Raw genomic sequence first — 19,216 nt, 5'->3', positions numbered from 1 at the left:
AAATGGGCCTCTTCGGAAACGGATCTTCATTCTCTAGCTTCAATTAAGTTAGTTCCAGATTGTGGCAGTCATTCAAGTAGAAGACAGCTGAGCCTAGAGTATTAACAATTCTCTTCTGATGAGGGAGGTTAGATTTCTAAGGAGTCTTTCTGGCAGTTCTAATTGATCTTTATGTGCCTTTTCCCAGAAGCAGTGTTTTGTTCCAGCCAGATGTGCTCTTAGGTCTCAGTGCATGTGAAAATATGGCCTCCTGTATTGATATTTGGGATTTGGACAAGGTGAATCTATTTGTCAGTTGACTTCGAGAAAATTACTTTATTATTAGCTATTGACCCAACTACCTGACACTGTAATGAGTTCGGACACAATGAAATCTGATGACTCTTTTCCAATAGTATTTATACTGTAATCAACTGCTCCCAAGGGCTTCTTCAAAATCCATTCACTAGCTTCGAAATTCTGTTGCCTAAAAATACCAGTGAACTGGCATTTTGACTGAAAAGGTTCTTGGGAGACTTACTGAAATACCATAATAATGAAATCCCGGACTCTGTGCTGACCATTTGAATATTTGTGGTCCAGAGGTGCAGGTCTGCAGGCTGAGGCAGGTGGCACTGGGACTTGTGGTTGAATTCTAGCTCTTTCACTCATCTGCTGTCTGACCTTGAGCAGATAGCTTCCTCTCTGAGTTTGATACCTCTGTGAAATGGGATTGTAGGTTTATTGTGAGAATTAGATGAGATGGTATATGGAGTATTTAATGTAGTTTCTGGCACGCAGTAGATATTTACTAAATGGAACTGTACTGCACCTGGCAATGTGACAATGTATTAATGTTTCAATATCAATAAAAATTCAAATTTTTGAAGATTTATTTAATACAAGGAGAAATCTAGAAATGTTTAGGTTTCCAGCATTAGAAAGGCTATGAAGAAGTTTTAAAAAGGTGGTAATATCATGGCGAAATTATTAAAGTCCTTCAGTGAAGACAAGATTAAGGTAATACATTTTTTTGTAGGCTTAAAAAAGTTGTAATGGACATATATGCACTACCAAACGTAAAATAGCTAGCTAGTGGGAAGCAACCGCATAGCACAGGGAGATCAGCTCGCATAGCACAGGGAGATCAGCTCGGTGCTTTGTGACCACCTAGAGGGGTGGGAGGGAGGGAGATGCAAGAGGGAAGAGATATGGGAACATATGTATATGTATAACTGATTCACTTTGTTGTAAAGCAGAAACTAACACACCATTGTAAAGCAATTATACTCCAATAAAGATGTTAAAAAAAAAAAAAGTTGTAGCGTAGGGACTTCCCCGGCAGTGCAGTGGTTAAGACTCTGCGCTTTCACAGCAGGGGACATGGGTTTGATCCCTGGTCAGGGAACTAAGATCCTGCATGCCATGCGGTGTGGCTAAAAAAAAAAAAAAAAAGTTGTAGAGCAAAAATCTTACATGATAGCAGTCATTGCATTTATTGAGTGCTTATATGGGCTAAATCTCATTTAATCTTCACAGTAACTTTCTGATTTAGTGCTCAATTATCCTCATTTTGTAGATGAGGCTAAGTTGTGTTAGAAACCACTCTAACCACAGACCCGTGCTTCCCTAAATGGGGAATTTGACCCTTTCGTTTGGTCTGCGCCAGGGGTCAGCAAACCTATCCTGTAAGGAACCAAATGCTAAATATTTTGTACTTTGTGGGCCATAACGGTCTCTGTCCCAGCTACTCAGCTTTGCTGTTCTAGGGTAAAAGCAGCCGTAGGGAATACATAAAGGAATGTGCAGTAAATGAAAGAGCGTGGCTGTTTCAGTAAGGCTTTAGCTATAGACAGTAAAATCAAATTTGATATAACTTGTGCATGTCATAAAATATTATTCTGATTTTTTTTTAACCTTTTAAAAATGAAAAAAAATTCTTAGCTTACGGGCAATATGGAAATAAGCAGTGGGCCGAATTTGGCCCAGAGGCTGTAGTTTGCAGACCCCTGTGCTGAGTCACAAGATAAGGATGTTTCTTCCTGGAAGGTCATATTTATTCATATTTTGAATATTATTATAAGAGAGAAGTGGGGTTTTTGTTAAAATAGAGCCAGTAATAATGTAATGCAGAATGCAAAGTTAAATTAATTTTCAGGGTAAAACTTGAGGTTCTAAAGATAGAGTATTGTAGATGGTTTCTTTGGGCTATACTTCCCCTCCTTTCCCCATGAAATCACTCTCTTCGGCTGTTAGAGGCACTTTGATGGAAATATTGCCTGAACAAACCCACATAAACATCAGTGTGCCAATAATAGATTACTAGATATAAAATTAGACTTTAAGGGCTATTTATATGTCCGTAAGTTGGAGGGAAGTAATGATTGGTGAGTGGTTCTGTGAAATCACAAAAGTAAAACGTGTTTTACTTTTTCACTACGTGTTTACTGTTTCACTACCCTTGTCTCTCTGATTTACAGCTGCTGTTGTAATTACTAATTACATTTATAATTATAAATGTATAATTACTCATACTCTTTTACTCTCAAAAATGTCTGGTTTGGAAAAGAAAGTTTTTTTGATACCCTACCTTTGAGGCAACTTGTTAACAGTTTGTGTATATCCTGGAGTTCTGTGCCTGTGGACATCACACACATCTTTTTTTTTTCCCCACTTAGAAAAATATAATCTTTATATACTGAAAATACAGTATATACACTGTACCTTATTTTTAATAGCTATATTGAGGTATAATTTACATACTGAAAAATACACCCATTTTAAGTATGCAATTCAATAGTTCTTAGCGTATTTGCAGAGTTTTGCAACTATTACCAAAATCTAATCTTAGAACATTCCCATCATACACACACCCCCACCAAAGAAACCTGCCCATTTACAGTCACTCCCTTGTCCCCCTCCCCTACTCCTAGCCCAAGACAGCCACTAATCTACTTTCTGCCTCTACGGATTTGCCTATTCTGGACATTTCATGTAAGTGGAATTGTATGATACATGGTGTTTTGTGACTGGATTCTGTGACTTAGCAAAACGTTTCTGCGGTTCATTCATGTTATCATGTGCTGCATATATCAGTACTTCGTTCCTTTTTATTGCTGAATAATGTTCTCTTGTACGGCTACGCCACGTTTTGTTTATCCATTCAGTAATTGATGGGCGTTTGAGTTTCCACTTTTTGGCTATAACGAGTTAATACTGCTATATGACCACTCGTGTCCAAGTCTTCGTGAGAACATATATTCTCACTTCTCTTTCGTATATATCCAAGTAGGGTTGTTGGGTCATGTGGTGACTCTGTTTTACAGCTTGAGGAACTATCAGACTGCTTTCCAAAATGGCTGCGGCAGTGTATGGGACCACCAACAATGTATGCGGACTCCAGTTTCTCTGCATCCTCACCAATACTTGTTATTGTCTGTCTTTTTCATTATTGTTGTCCTAGTGGATGTGAAATAGCATCTCATTGTGGTTTTGATTTGTTTCCCTAACGATGAATAATATGAAGCATTTTTTTCATGTGCTTATTGGTCACTCCTATATCTTTAAAGAAGTGTTTATTCATTTACTTCGTCCATTTTTTTTAATTAATAGTAATCTTTTATTTATTTATTTATTTTTATATTTATTTTTGGCTGTGTTGGGTCTTTGTTTCTGTGCGAGGGCTTTCTCCAGTTGCGGCAAGCGGGAGCCACTCTTCATCACGGTGCGCGGGCCTCTCACTGTCGCGGCCTCTCTTGTTGCGGAGCACAGGCTCCAGACGCGCAGGCTCAGTAGTTGTGGCTCACGGGCCTAGTTGCTCCGCGGCATGTGGGCTCTTCCCAGACCAGGGCTCGAACCCGTGTCCCCTGCATTGGCAGGCAGACTCTCAACCAATGCGCCACCAGGGAAGCCCTACTTCGCCCATTTTTAATTGGGTTATTTGTCTTTTTATTACTTAATTGTAACAGTTCTATATATATTCTAGATGCAAGTGCCTATCAGATAAACGTTTTGCAAATATTATCTCATATATAGATAGTATTTTCAATTGCTGATAGTGTCATTTGACATGTGAATATTTTTTATTTTGATGTACATGTAGTCCAATTAGTTAATTTTTCTCTTTATTCCTTTTGCTTTTGGTGTCGTGTCTAAGAAATCAGTGCCTAGCCCAAGCCTACAAAGATTTACTCCTGTGTTTTCTTCTAAGGGTTTCAAAGTTGTAGCTCTTATATTTAGATCTTTGATCCATTTTGAGTTAATTTTTATGTATGCTGTGAGGTAGAGGTCCAGATTCATCCTTCTGCATGTGGATATCCAGTTGCCCTAGAACCGTTTGTTGAAAAAACTGTTCTGAGCCTTTTTTTTTTTTTAGTAAACATTTTTTATTCATTTTAATTAGATTTTAAGCTGCTTTTGTCTTTGGAGGCTTTTAAAAAGAAAACCGAATTAGGTCCACTTCAATGTCCACTGATTTTCTTTTATGAAACTTGTATGGTGCCAGCAGGTCATATCGTAGCTCTGCAATAATATCTATCTTGATTTTCCGTTCTGCAGCTTTCTTTTGAATATGTTCTCTAGTTGAGGATTTGTGTAAAGAATATACTGCTGTTCTTGCCATTTCCAAAGCAGTCTTCAGAAAGGCCATATCTATCCCTTTATTATTTTTGGTCCCAAAGGGAGGATTCATAATTACTGTATCAAATGACTTGGACATTCTGTTAGATAATGAGCACACATCACACTGAACCATGTCAACATTTGTTAACTCAGACTCTTCTACATTCCTATTAAATATTTCCAGTGCATCTTCATCTATGTCAAATCCAACACACAACCCTGCTCCCAGCATTGCAGTTCCAATGCAAGCACTCCGCAGCCACAGCCTAGATCTGCAACCACTTTATTTTCAATGTCATCATGTGTGTTATGAATTGTGTAGAGCATACATGCTGCAATGCGCGGGCTGGTTTGATACTGTTCTAGAAGGAGCCTGGGCTTTTCGAATCCATCCACTTGTTGCAGGTGACTCTCTAGTTCCTTAAGCCTTAATTTCTTCATGTTTTAAAAAGTGTGCGTTGGCAGGGTTTAACGGCGCTGGATCTGCAGAGAAACCTGCTTCACCTGGATCTCGCCGCCACCTCTGATCCCCTGCCCCTTTTTCAGCGCCGCGGGCTGAGGGCCAGGCTGGGAACGCAGGGCGCGAAAGGTACACCCGGCTCAGGCAGTTCTCGCTCTCCTCCCCGCGCCAGCGGTGGGCAGAGTCCTCGGCCAGCCTTCGGCCCGCCTCCAGGGTACCCCGCGCCGAGACTGGACTGGAGTCGCCGAGGGCTCCTCATGCCGCGTCTCCGCCTGAGCCTATTTTTTAAACCAAAGTGTCATAGATTGCTTTACAACTCAGTACTTTAGATTCACCTTATTCTTTTTAATGACCACAAAGTATCATTTTTCATAAATGTATCTTATTAATTGCTCACCTGTTGACAGACATGAATATTATGTTCAGTTTTTTCCTATTGAAAACAGACAGTAATCCTTGTTACATGTATCTTTGTATGTTTGGCCTAGTATTTTGTAAATTTAGTATGTTTGGAGATGCAGAGTTTAAATTTTGGTTAAGCCTGCTAAATTTCCCTCCAAAAAGGTTATAAAGTTTTTCTGTAACATTATGAATGCCGCAATTGTCCGTTCTTGTTGCTCAGTCCCTTGTATGTACAAAATTAGTACACAGTAGGCGCCTAGTAAATATTTACAGACGATAAAGATGAGTGTAAAACTGAGGGGCTATTTGCAATTTGGATCAGAGTCAATTTAAGCTGATCAGGTAAGGCAAGAATATACAGTTGACCCTTGAACAACATGGGTTTGAACTGAGTGGGTCCACTTACTTGCAGATTTTTTTCAATAAATATGTACTGCAGTACTACACGATCTGTGGTTGGTTGGTCAGCTGAATCCTAGGATGGGGAACCTCAGATACAGAGGGCTGGCTATAAAGTTATATTCAGATTTTGGACTGATTTTTGACTTGAGGAGGTTCGGCACCCCTAACCCTCACATCCTTCAAGGGTCAAAGCAGTATTCAACAGCTAACAGCAAATGGATCTAGCAAAGTAGGAACAATGGTAGCCAAGATTATGTAGCAAACAGAACATCATTCTTTGTAGATGAAACAAAGCTTGTTTGTTGAGTCCAAGATTTTCTGGCAATTGTAATAGGGAGTTGCCACAAAAACTTTATCAGAAGTATATAATAAAATAAATTTTGATTGACAAGTGCAAGAGATCTGGTTAGAAAAATATAGTTGAATGTGTAATGGGACGATATGCCATCTTGGAGGTGCTAAGATTATTAATCATTTGGCTCTCAAATGCATTTTGATAAAAAAATGAACAGTGCAGTGAGTTCAAATTTGAGAATGTGTTTAAAAATCATTGCTGCCAGCTTTTCTCATATAGAATAATAATCTCAGACTGACTATTTCTGGCCAGCAAACAGACTAAAGGTCTTTTATATGATATAACCAATACTACAGTATAGTTTGAAACTTTGTCCCAATTAAACACATAACTGACAGAGGAAAATAAATGAGAAAACAAAAGAACAGAGCAGAAGCCTCTATCATCCCAGCAACTGGATTGATTGTGCCTCTAAGAGATTTGCCTTTCTGATAGTAGACTACAGTATGTGTTCAACCAGTAGTGTAGGTTCTAGTTTATTAAATCTGTGAAAGGTTCATCTGAGGCTTAAAACTAAAAAACAGTAACAGTTTTTTCCTTTAAAAAAATCATTTTAGGCTTACAGTAACCACTGTTGAAATTATTTCTCATAATTAGGCAAGGTAACAGGTTATTCTTTAAAATTTTATTATTTTCCGTAGTCATACAGCTATAAAATGGGGATGATAATATCTTTTACCTACTTCAAAGTCAAATCAAGGGATGATGAATTAGAGTATTACATTAAGTCATAAGTAAGAGGGATGTTTTTCATGTACCTTTAAAATTCATTCATCACGGGACTTCCCTGGTGGTGCAGTGGTTAAGAATCTGCCTGCCAGTGCAGGGGACACGGGTTCGAGCCCTGGTCCGGGAAGATCTCACATGCCATGGAGCAACTAAGCCCGTGCGCCACAACTACTGAGCCTGCACTCTAGAGCCCGTGAGCCACAACTGCTGAGCCCGTGTGCCACAACTACTGAAGCCCGTGCACCTAGAGCCTGTGCTCTGCAACAGGAGAAGCCACCGCAATGAGAAGCCCGCGCACTGCAACGCAGAGTAGCCCCCGCTCGCCGCAACTTGAGAAAGCTCGTGCGCAGCAACAAAGACCCAATGCAGACAAAAAAATAAATAAATAAATAAATTTATAAAGTTCATTCATCAGACATTTATTTTACGTCCTCCATATTCTAGGCACCACACGCCCTTAGTAATGTTGGTGACGTTAGAAAGTGCTGAGGTTTGTAAGTTTCTTTGGTAATTTTGCTTTTCTTTTGAGTATTAGAAGTGTTTTAATATTTATTTATTTGGCTGCACCGGGTCTAAGTTGCAGCACGTGGGATCTTTAGTTGTGGCATGTGGGATCTAGTTCCCTGACCAGGGATTGAACCCAGGCCCCCTGCATTGGGAGCGCAGAGTCTTAGCCACTGGACCACCAGGGAAGTTCTTGTAACTAGTTTCTGAGACTAAAAAGTATCATTTGTCATGTTGTGGAGCAATATTATAGTCAATGAAGGAAGTGTTCACTCAGTTGCTGTTAGGAAAGCCATGGACTGCGCACAGCCTTCATTTGGCAAGTCTTTTCCTGCTGCATTCCTGGCAGGGTTAGTGTTTACTTCCTGCAGAACCACAGAAGAAGCCTGTTCAGCTCCCTGCATCACTGGCCAAATTGCAGCTAGGTGCTGGTTACAGCATCCTTATTATCTGGCACAGTGTAGGATGCAGCAAGAAGCACTCCTTGACTGTATAGCAGCAATGAATGTTGTTATTGGCAGCTAGAAAAATTTATTTATTTATTTTTTGCAGGCTGGGAGAACTTGACAGGAATGTTAAAAGTGTAGAATAATCATGGAATCTAGCAGGTCACTGATATATTATTAAATGCTTCAAATTTTTGGCAGCATGGTCTGTTAGGTGGACCAGCTGTGGACCAGCAATCGAATGAGTAATGTTTTAAGGTAGGCTCTAAGTTTCTCACATGTTTGATCTTGGGCACATTTCTTTATTGTTTCATATCATCCGCCTTCCTTAGAAATACTGCATATGTAATTTAGGTGCTAGAATAAAGGACATGTGGATTTCAATTGTACTCAGTACATGACTGTGAAATAGACATTTAGCAAAATGTCTGTTTTCTTTTTTTCCTCTAATTTCTTATTTCGAAAAAATTTAAATATGCTGGAAAGTTGCAAGAAAAGTACAGTTGATAACCTGTGCCCTTCACATAAATTCATTGCCTTTTTAAAAAATTAATTAATTAATTTAGTTATTAATTTTTGGCTGCGTTGGGTCTTCGTTGCTGTGCGCGGGCTTTCTCTAGTTGTGGCGAGCAGGGGCTACTCTTTGTTGTGGTGCACGGGCTCTAGGCATGCGGGCTTCAGTAGTTGTGGCACGTGGGCTCAGTAGTTGTGGCGCACGGGCTTAGTTGCTCCGCGGCATGTGGGATCTTCCCGGACCAGGGCTCGAACCCGTGTCCCCTGCATTGGCAGGCAGATTCTTAACCACTGCGCCACCAGGGAAGCCCCTGCAGTTTCTTAATCTGCCTTAATTTGCCTTTACTGACTTTGATACTTTTGAAGAGTAGACTGTTCCTCACTGTGAGTTTGTCTGGTGTTTCCTCATGATTAAATCGAGACTATGCATTTTTGGCAAGAATCCTTGGAACTTCCCTGGCGGTCCAGTGGTTAAGACTCTGCACTTCCACTCGGCTGTCAAAAAAAAAAAAAAACAAGAATCCCACCTACCTGATGCTGTGCCCTTCTCAGTGCACCATGTCAGGAGGAACATGTTGTTATCTTGCTATTGGTGATGCTAATCTTAATCACTTAGTTAAGATGCTGTCTCCTAGGTTTCTCCACTATAAAGGTACTATTTTCCCATTGTAATTAGTAATTATCTTGTGGGAAGATACTTTTTTTTTTAACATCTTTATTGGAGTATAATTGCTTTTATAATTGGGAAGATATTTTGACACTATGCAAATATCCTTTTTCTCATCGTACTTTCACCTACCAGCTTTAGAATCCATTGATGGTTCTTGCTTGCAACAGTTATTACTGTAGTGTTTCCTAATGGTGATTTTTGATTTCTATCATTCTTTTTATCTTTATTCTCTGGATTTTTTTTTTCTTTCTGTAAGGAAGAGCTGTCCCTTCTCCCCCATTTATTCATTCATTTATTTATTCATTCATAACATTATGGACTCATGGATACTCAGAGAAGTGTGGCTCCCTCATACTTACTGCCCTGTTCCCGTTCTTTCATTATTTCTACCCTGTTCCCACCCAGAAGGGCATTCTCCTGCATGACCACAGTGCTGTTATCGCACACAGGACACTTCCCATTCCTGTTCTTTCCTGATGTGGAGCTCATAGTCTGATATCCTCAGTGCACCAGTGACAGTCTTTACTGTGTGTATGTTGTGGTCCAGAATTCAAGGGCTATGTGTTATGTCTGGTTTCCAGAAATCTCTTAAATTTCCTCTACTTTAACCTAGAGCAAACAGTTCTCCAGCCTTTTGCGACGGGGCAGGATCTCCCTTGATATTGATGTTTTTGAAGAGTCCTGACAGTTGTCTTGCAGAATTTCCCTCCATTGGGGTTGATTCCTCCTGAATAGATTTAGGTTAAACATTGTTGGCGGGAATATTACATACATTGTATTGTATTCTTCTCAGTGCGTCACATCAGGGGATACCTGATATCAGTCTGTCCTATCATAGTTGCTGTATCCCATCACTTGGTTAAGGCGATGTCTGTCAGATTTCTTCATTGTAAAGTTACCTTTTCCTCTTTGTAATTAATGTACTCTGTGGGGAGATACTTGAGATTGTGTTGAATATCCTGTTTCACTCAGTGGTTATAGCATCCATCGATGTTTCTTGCAAAAGTCGATTATTAAATGGTGGTTATAAAATTGTCATATTCTACTTCTGTCATTGATTCTATATTTATTAGTTGACATTAGTCTGGAAGGAAGATCTTTGTTGTGACCTTTATTTGTTTATTTACTTAGAATCAGTATGGGTTCACGGATTCTATTTTTAATAACTTTATGGTATAACTCATACAGTTCACCCATTTAAAGTATACACACTTCTTATGGTTATTAGTATATTTACAAAGATGTGCAACCATCACCACAATCAATTTTAGGACATTTTCATCATCTCAAACAGCTACTCCATACCCTGTAGCTATTACCCCCCAACTCCCATCCCCCATCCCTAAACAATCTCTAATTTACATTGTCCCTAAATTTGCCAATTTCATAAAAACGGAATCATAATATGTGGTCTTTTGTGACTGGTTTCTTTCACTTAGCATAATGTTTTCATGGTTCTCCTATGTTTCAATACTTATTCCTTTTTATGGCTGAATGATATTGTATTGTATAGATAGATATACCAGGTCCATTCATCAGCTGATGAATGAATTTGGGCTGTGTCTACCTTTTGCCTATTGTGAATAACGCTGCCATAAAAATTGTTATACACAGAACAATGTAAACATACTTAACACTACTGAACTATACACTTAAAAATGGTTGAGATATTAAATTTTATCATGTGTTTTTTACCACAATAAAAAAAGAAAACAAATTTATGAAATGTCTGTATGATAGAATATTATATAGCCATTTAATGTAATATTTTTAATACTTTTATAATAATAAAAAGATGCTTATGGTATAATCTTAAGTTAAAAAGATGCAAAAGTCATAAATATTTCAAATATGTAAATGTAAATAAATGTATGGAAACATTTAGAAAGATGTTTGCTGCAGTTAGTAGTGATCATCTCAAGATGATAGAATTATGAAAAAACATTTCTTTTTCTTTATAAATTTTAATAAGATTTATGAAATGGGTATGTATTATTTTTATAATCGATGTAGAACACATATACTATTTCAGAATTCCTTTCTATTAAAGAAATAATATGCTATAAAGAAAAAAATGTGTACAAGTTTTGGTGTGGGTATATGTCTTTTCATTTCTCTTGGCTATATGCCTAGGAGTAGAATTTCTGGGTCATATGGTAACTTTATGTTTAAACATTTTAAGAACTGCCAGACTATTTTCCCAAGTGTCTGCACCATTTTACATTCCCACCAGCAGTAAATGAGGATTCTGATTTCTCTATAGCCTCACCAACACTTGTTATTATCTGTCTTTTATCATAGCCATCCTGGTGGGTATGAAGTGGTATCTCATTGTGTTTTTTTTTTGTTGTTCTTTTAATTAATTTTGGCTGCGTTGGGTCTTTGTTGCTGCGCGCGGGCTTTCTCTAGTTGCGGCGAGCGGGGGCTACTCTTTGTTGCGGTGTGCGGGCTTCTCATTGCGGTGGCTTCCCTTCGTTGCATTGCATGGGCTCTGGGCGCATGGGCTCAGTAGTTGTGGCTCGCGGGCTCTAGAGCGCAGGCTCAGTAGTTGTGGCTCACGGGCCCAGTTGCTCTGTGGCATGTGGGATCTTCCCGGACCAGGGCTCGAACCCGTGTCCCCTGCATTGGCAGGCAGATTCTTAACCACTGAACCACCAGGGAAGTCCCATGAAGATTTACTCTTATGTTTTCTTCTAAGTTTTATAGTTGTAGCTCTTACATTTTGGTCTTTGATCCATTTTGAGATTGGTGCCCATAAACAAAGTTGGGTAGGTTGAGGACATTCTCAGAAAATTCTCTGTGTATATTCTGTAGTAGAGCCTTGTGGGTATCTTCAGTTTAGATTGTGGCTAATCAGTAACTGGAGAATAGTCCAAGAGAGTGGTGTTCTGTGGGCATTCCCGTGGGCCACACTTGTGTGATTGATCTGTGTTCCTCAAAGATACATGTTTAAGGTTTTTTCTGTACCAAGTAAAGTAGGAAATTTTCCATGAGAAAAATGGGAGGAAAAACAGTAATTTCATTTCTTTTACTCTATAGGACTTCTTTTTGTTTTGTGTGGATTTACTAACCAGGCTTGTTTAGGCTTGCTATTCAACAACTTAGTTTCAAATGAAGGAAAGAGACTATTAAAGGAAAAAATGCAAGTTTAGTAAGATCATATTCCAGTTTGACTAGAAATGCTAGTTCAGATTTATTATAAGTACATAAAATATCTTTATGATTTCTGCTAAGTTATAATTTAAAACTAGAGCACAGAGAAAGTGTAACTTTTGATGTGGAGGAGGTATCTAAGTGCTACAGTTACATAGCATCTGTTTAGTGCCTCTTCTGTTCCGGTCAGATGCTTTGATTATACCACCCTGTTTATGTAAACTGTTCATCTTGCCCAGGCTTGATGAAAGGAATTAATGGTGTCAGGATAAGGCATTAGAGACACACCTGTTTTGTTCACTGTTAGAGGTCTTAAGAGAAATGTTTGAGGACTTCAGTTGTGTTTCAGATATTAGCGTTATTGAAGAGGTTTTAGCATTTTATGGGGGGATAGAATGATTTTTTTTTCCATGCTAGAGGGTCTCACAGTTCTGGTTTAGTGAAGAGGGCCAAGTGAGTTGGAGGAAAAGCAGATTCATAGCAGTAGCTGTTGAAAATACTAATCCATTACAGTGAATTTACTTTTTGTCTTAGTTGTTGTATGTAGGACTTTTTCAAGTGTATACTAATGTTCACTGGATACTAATAATCTATCACTGTATACATAAAGCTTGGTTTAAAAATATGTGAATGAGGATTAAAAACAGTAAGTAAATCAGGAGCATATCTAGATAGGGGCCCACAAAGTCGAGGTGACATGTATAACATATCTGATATTTTTGTCTATTTGTCACTCTTCTAAGCCAGGGGGGAAACGAGATGATTATTTAACACTCAATATTGTTGTTGCTCTTCTTTTTTTTTTTTTTTAATTTATTATTTATTTTATTTTTGGCTGCGTTGGGTCTTTGTTGCTGCACGTAAGCTTTTCTCTAGTTCCGGCGAGCGGGGGCTACTCTTCGTTGTGGTGAGTGGGCTTCTCATTGCGGTGGCTTCTCTTGTTGTGGAGCATGGGCTGTAGGCACGCAGGCTTCAGTAGTTGTGGCACGCGGGCTCAGTAGTTGTGGCTCACGGGATCTAGAGCGCAGCCTCAGTAGTTGTGGTGCATGGGCTTAGTTGCTCTGCGGCATGTGGGATCTTCCTGGCCCAGGGCTGGAACCCGTGTCCCCTGCATGGGCAGGCGGATTCTTAACCACTGCGCCACCAGGGAAGCCCACGTTGTTATTCTAAAACGTAAAGGTTATAAAGGAATTAATAGAGGGGACTGTCAGAGAATCAGAATGCACGTCCACATCTATATCTAAGGGGTTATTAAATCTGCTTACACGTTAGTGGTCAGGAAGAGCCTTGGACATCGTATACAATTCCAGGTTGCAATGCATTATTAAAATGCATAAAACCTCTAAAATGTAGGAATGTGGTGGTTAACCGTTAAACCAAAGTGCTTTGGTGTGTTTACCCCAAATGCAGGAAAGCCATTCTTCCCTTTGTAGCCATGGAATTTGTCTTATTAAATAAGATTTTGTATTTATAGTTTTTTTCTGGCAATCAACTCCTAGTAAAAATTCATAGTACAAATAATTGAGAACCACTTCTGCCTTGTTTTGTACTTTACTGTTTCTAAGAATGATGAGTCACAAAATCTTAAATTAGGAAATTGTCAGAAATAGAAAAGACTTTAGAGAGAGCTTAAAGACATTCAGAAGGGTTTGGTTTATCAGTTGAAGACAGTCATTTGATTCCATTTTTGTGGACTTCCGTCAGTCAAGCAAATCTGTCTCCGGATGGTATTAAATCTTGTCTGTTCATCCGTACTTGCAGTCTACTGTGATGACTGGCATAGAGTTTTGTATTGTTCTGTTTTGTTTTTGGCTGGGCCACACAAGCTTGCGGGATCTTAGTTCCCCAACCAGGGATCGAACCAGGGCAACCCGTCATTGGAAGCGTGGAGTCCTAACCACTGGACCACCAGGGAATTCCCTGGCATAGTGTGTTATTAATTCTTTTATTGAAGAGGAAGTTACATGACTTGCTAGAGCTAAAGGAAGTCAGTGGCCTTAGTAAGATGCTATATACTATCTAACTTTCTGTCTCCTAGAGCTAGCTTCAAAAAAGAAGTAGAATATATTTGGTTTTTAGGTGTAGTTTAGACTTTGCAAAGGGACCAGGATTAGTGTCTGTTTCTGCTGTTTCTGCATGGCTCTTCAGGTCTGTTTCTTTATCTTCAAAGTGTGAAAAATAATAGTACCTAATTCATAGGACTGTTTTGAGGAGTAAATAAAATAATACATTAAAAATACTTAGCACTGGGACTTCCCTGGTGGCGCAGTGGATAAGAATCCACCTGCCAGTGCAGGGGACACGGGTTCAAGCCCTGGTCTGGGAAGATCCCACATGCCGCGGAGCAACTAAGCCCGCGTGCCACAACTACTGAAGCCCGCGTGCCTAGAGCCCGTGCTCTGCAACAAGAGAAGCCACCGCAATGAGAAGCCTGCGCACTGCAATGAAGAGTAGCCCCTGCTCGCCGCAGCTAGAGAAAGCCCGCGCAGCAACAAAGACCCAACGCAGCCAAAACTAAATAAATAAATAAATAAATTTATTTTAAAAAAAAACCATATACTGAGTATTCATTATATTCCAGACACAGTGCTAAGTATTTTTTTTTTTTTTAATCAGTGATAATTCTGTCTGATCTTTGGTCAAACCATATAACCTCCCTGGACTAACTACTGGTCCTTATCTATGAAATGAAAGATTGAGACTAGATAGTGCTGAATTCCCTTCAGCATTATTGCAAGACTTTAATGTAGTCCCTATTTAACTACACTTTATTAAGTAATTAATAAATATGAAAAATTGTTTAAACTCACTATATTAAGTAATTAATAAACATGAAAAATTATTTAGAAATTGTTTAAAGTCATCAAAACCATAAATTAAATCAAGAGGCCAATTTACCTATCAAATTAGCAAATGTTTTTAACTTTTAATATTCCTTTTTTATTGAAGTATAGTTCATTTACAATATTATATTAGTTATTACAAGATAATGGCTATAATTCCCTGTGCTATACAATATATCCTTGTTGCTTATATCTTTTTTTTAATATTTTAATTTAATTTAATTTATTTTTTTATACAGCAGGTTCTTATTAGTCATCAGTTTTATACACATCAGTGTATACATGTCAATCCCAGTCGCCCGATTCAACACACCACCATCCCCACCCCCCCCGCCGCTTTTCCCCCTTGGTGTCCATACGTTTGTTCTCTGCATCTGTGTCTCAACTTCTGCCCTGCAAACCGGTTCATCTGTACCATTTTTCTAGGTTCCACATACATGCGTTAATATACGATATTTGTTTTTCTCTTTCTGACTTCACTCTGTATGACAGTCTCTAGATCCATCCATGTCTCAACAAATGACTCAGTTTCGTTCCTTTTTATGGCTGATATTCCATTGTAGATATGTACCACAACTTCTTTATCCATTCGTCTGTCGATGGACATTTAGGTTGCTTCCCTGACCTGGCTATTGTAAATAGTGCTGCAGTGAACATTGGGGTGCATGTGTCTTTTTGAATTATGGTTTTCTCTGGGTATATGCCCAGTAGTGGGATTGCTGGATCATATGGTAATTCTATTTTTAGTTTTTTAAGGAACCTCCATACTGTTCTCCATAGTGGCTGTATCAATTTACATTCCCACCAACAGTGCAAGAGGGTTCCCTTTTCTCCACACCCTCTCCAGCATTTGTTGTTTGTAGATTTTTTATTTATTTATTTTTTGGTCACATTGGGTCTTCATTGCTGCATGCGGGCTTTCTCTAGTTGCGGCGAGCGGGGGCTACTCTTCCTTGCAGTGCACGGGCTTCTCATTGTGGTGGCTTCTCTTGTTGCGGAGCATGGGTTCTAGGCATGTGGGCCTCAGTAGCTGTGGCATGCGGGCTCAGTAGTTGTGGCTCGTGGGCTCTAGAGCGCAGGCTCAGTAGTTGTGGTGCATGGGCTTAGTTGCTCCGCGGCATGTGGGATCTTCCCGGACCAGGGCTCAAACCTGTGTCCCCTGCAGTGGCAGGCGGATTCTTAACCACTGCGCCACCAGGGAAGTCCCCAGTATATGGTTTTAAAGAGAAAAAAAAAAATCCCCGCATGCATGGGGGTCTGTGCTCTGCCTTTTTCTTATCCTTTGGGTGTTTCAGTCTCCTCAGGTCCTCTGTGGACTATGTGTGGCATTAAGGATGGCACGTCCTCCTGCAGTCACTGTGGGCAGCATCTAGAAACCCGTGCTTTCCCTAAGGTAGAATTAATTGGTTCCAAATAGCCCAAAGGACTAGATACATGGAAAAGATGAGATTGACATGGTTTTAAAAGGATTTTCTCTTTACATGCTTTTTTTTCATGTTTTTTTTAACAGTGCCTTTGAGGATGAGACCGTGAAGCTCCGGCAGCTGAAACTGGACAATCAGGTGAGTAGAGTCTCCTTTCTTGAAAGACGTGGACAGCTATACTGACCATGAAGCTGATGGTCTGGACTTTGGGCTCTGGCAAGACCCACATGCCTTGAGGACATCAGCATTAAAACTGGCCTTAGATTTACAATCATTGAAAATTCCTTGGCAGCTGTCATAAGATATAGGAAAATGTAAACATTGTATTTCTGTGTAGTTAATTTGATCCTGCTGCCTTAAACACCTCTCTGCACTGTAATTTCATGTAACTACAAGATCTTTTTCTTATCTTAAAATGCAAATCTGAAAATGGTACTGTGCTGCTTAAAAGCCTCTGTTGTCTACAGAATACTTTTCTTCACAGCACTGGTCCCACTTTTCACTTATACATTATTATTATCTTTTTTTTGCACTGATTTGACTTATGTTCATCTCCTCCATTAGACTAAGCTCCATGAGGACGGGAACTGAGTCTGTTAATGATGACCATTATATCAGAAGTTCCTGGCCTAGGGCTGGGCCCATAGTGATCCTTCATTAAATGTTTGAATGAAGGAAGGAATAAATGAACAGTTTTGTATTGTTACATGATGTGATCATCATGATTAGTCAGTTTAGAACCTATACCCAACATATATTACTTCCATATGAATGTTTTCTAATTCAGGAAACTCTGTAGGTCCAGGCTGTGATGTAGGATCATTAACAATCAGTGTCTAGAGTGGTAGGTGACTAAAAATACCTCCAAAGTTTTGTCTTGCTTTTTTATGTTGCTGTTGGACCTCGTAACAGGACTTGGAGTGTAGTAAATTACTTTAAAGGTGGAATCACTACAAACTAGTTACGAGGTCTCCATGGGGACGCGCCTGGGACCATCTGGCCTCCAGGGCCCCTCCCAAGCCCTTGGGGTCCATGGTGCCTCCGTGGGGCCTGTCACCAAGTCCACCGCCTCTCAGGCCACCACCTGGGAGGCCTTCTCATGTGCGCCTGGAATGGAGCGTGGCCCGGTGGTCTTCAGGGACCCTCCGCTTCAAGGTGGCGGCAGTCGCCTCGGTGGTCAGCACCACGCATCCTGCTCTGCCCACTGCCCTCCTCCCTGGCTGGGCTCGGCCTCCCGGGCCTGGATCATGGCCTCAGCCTCACCGCCTCCGGACGAGGCCCGGTGGTGGTGCGCACCGTTCGCCCTGCCCACCTCCAGGTGTCCTGGCCCAGGGAGCCCGACAGTAGCAGCTTCACGGACAGGCAGGCTTCCTCACAACCACTGCTGGCATCCTTTAAGGAGACTGGGGCACATTTTAAGCAAATCTGGTGTTGCACAGCAGGGTAGGAAACGGCCACAAACGTCTCAGCAGTTGCAGGAGGCTGCCTGCATCTCCCTGCGCAGGGCATGTGGCCTCTAAGCAGAGGAACCAGCTTGGGTTGTGCACCTGATTCCGTAAAACTGCTGCTGAGCCTGTGAAATAAACAATTCTTTCTAGTACTGAAAAAACAAACACACACAGGAAAGAAATGAATCTGGGATCACAAGGGAAATCATGATTAGATATAGATTTATCACCTCTCCCCCCCCTCGACCCCCGCCCCTGCCCAAGATCAGAATAATTGCGATGAGCCCTTTATCTTTTACATTCCATTGCATAGCAGACTGTATTTAGGGAGACATACCACAAGATTTTAGATCTTTGTTTAGATCTTTCATTTATTTTTATAAGGCTCAGGGGTACATCCCTTGCTAACATGAAATGAAATCTATGGTCATTTACCAAGTGATGAAATAAGACATAAGATTTAAATTTTGTGTAGTTTTTGAGTTTTGTATATAGGTATATTTTCTGGATTTTTAAAAAAGATGGCCCAACTGTTTTGTAATTTTTATTCTTTTCAGTGAGAATGCTACATGTGGTGTGGTATGTGTGTGGTATTTTGGGATTTGGGGCTTTTGTAAGCCTTTTTATAGTACAAACATTTTTAAACTATGGTTTTATATAGGTAATAAAAGCATATGAAGGACTTTCCTGGCCGTCCAGTGGTTAGGACTCCGTGCTTCCACTGCAGGGGGCACAGGTTCTACCGCTGGTTGGGGAACTAGGATCCCGCCTGCCGCATGGCCAAAAAAATAAAAAAATAAAAAAATAATAAGAATTCAAATTATACAAAAAAGATATTTGGTGAAAAGTCTTTCTCCCTCTACTTGGCTAGTTCTTTACCAGAGATAGTCAGTGAATATAAAGACATAAAATTTTATGGGAATTTTTAAAGATTCAAAGCAATCTCTTTGGACCTGATGTATAAATTTTGTTGCTAACTAGTGTATGAGCATCCTGTGCGAGCCCTGAAATGCTGCCACGAACAGAAGAGGAGGTTCGTCAGCAGGGGGCCAGGGACTGCACGGTCAGACGGGCTGTAGCAGGAAAGGCAGCGCCACATACTAAATACAACACTGGGCCCAGGAGCAGACTTTGGTTCCCGTTCTGGCTGTGCCTTTCATTAGCTGTGTGATTTCAAGTAAGGTCCTCAAACTCTGTGAACCCCAGTTCTTTGGTGTGTGGAGTGAGGTCAGACTGGGTAAGACAACAGGTTGCTGGGGAGGATCTTA

At 40.1% G+C, this 19,216-nt stretch overlaps 1 protein-coding gene and 1 pseudogene across 5 annotated transcripts in view; one reads left to right on the top strand and one right to left on the bottom strand.

Moving 5' to 3' along the window:
- Positions 1-19,216, top strand: part of TULP3 (TUB like protein 3) — a 45,898-nt gene that overhangs the window by 5,389 nt on the left and 21,293 nt on the right. For 4 of the 5 annotated variants that reach the window (XM_061205920.1, XM_061205919.1, XM_061205918.1 and 1 more), the window contains exon 2: positions 16,587-16,638. In XM_061205920.1, coding sequence (XP_061061903.1) covers positions 16,587-16,638 — 52 coding nt within the window. Of the gene's footprint in view, positions 1-12,366; positions 12,375-16,586; positions 16,639-19,216 lie in introns of all 5 variants that reach the window. The other variant, XM_061205922.1, reaches the window with a different exon arrangement.
- LOC133101259 (rRNA N6-adenosine-methyltransferase METTL5-like) lies at positions 4,394-5,040 on the bottom strand (annotated as a pseudogene).

Source organism: Eubalaena glacialis, chromosome 11, assembly GCF_028564815.1.
Source record: "Eubalaena glacialis isolate mEubGla1 chromosome 11, mEubGla1.1.hap2.+ XY, whole genome shotgun sequence".
In the NCBI taxonomy this organism is placed as follows: Eukaryota; Metazoa; Chordata; class Mammalia; order Artiodactyla; family Balaenidae; genus Eubalaena; species Eubalaena glacialis.
This window is presented reverse-complemented; position numbering and strand designations above follow the sequence as displayed.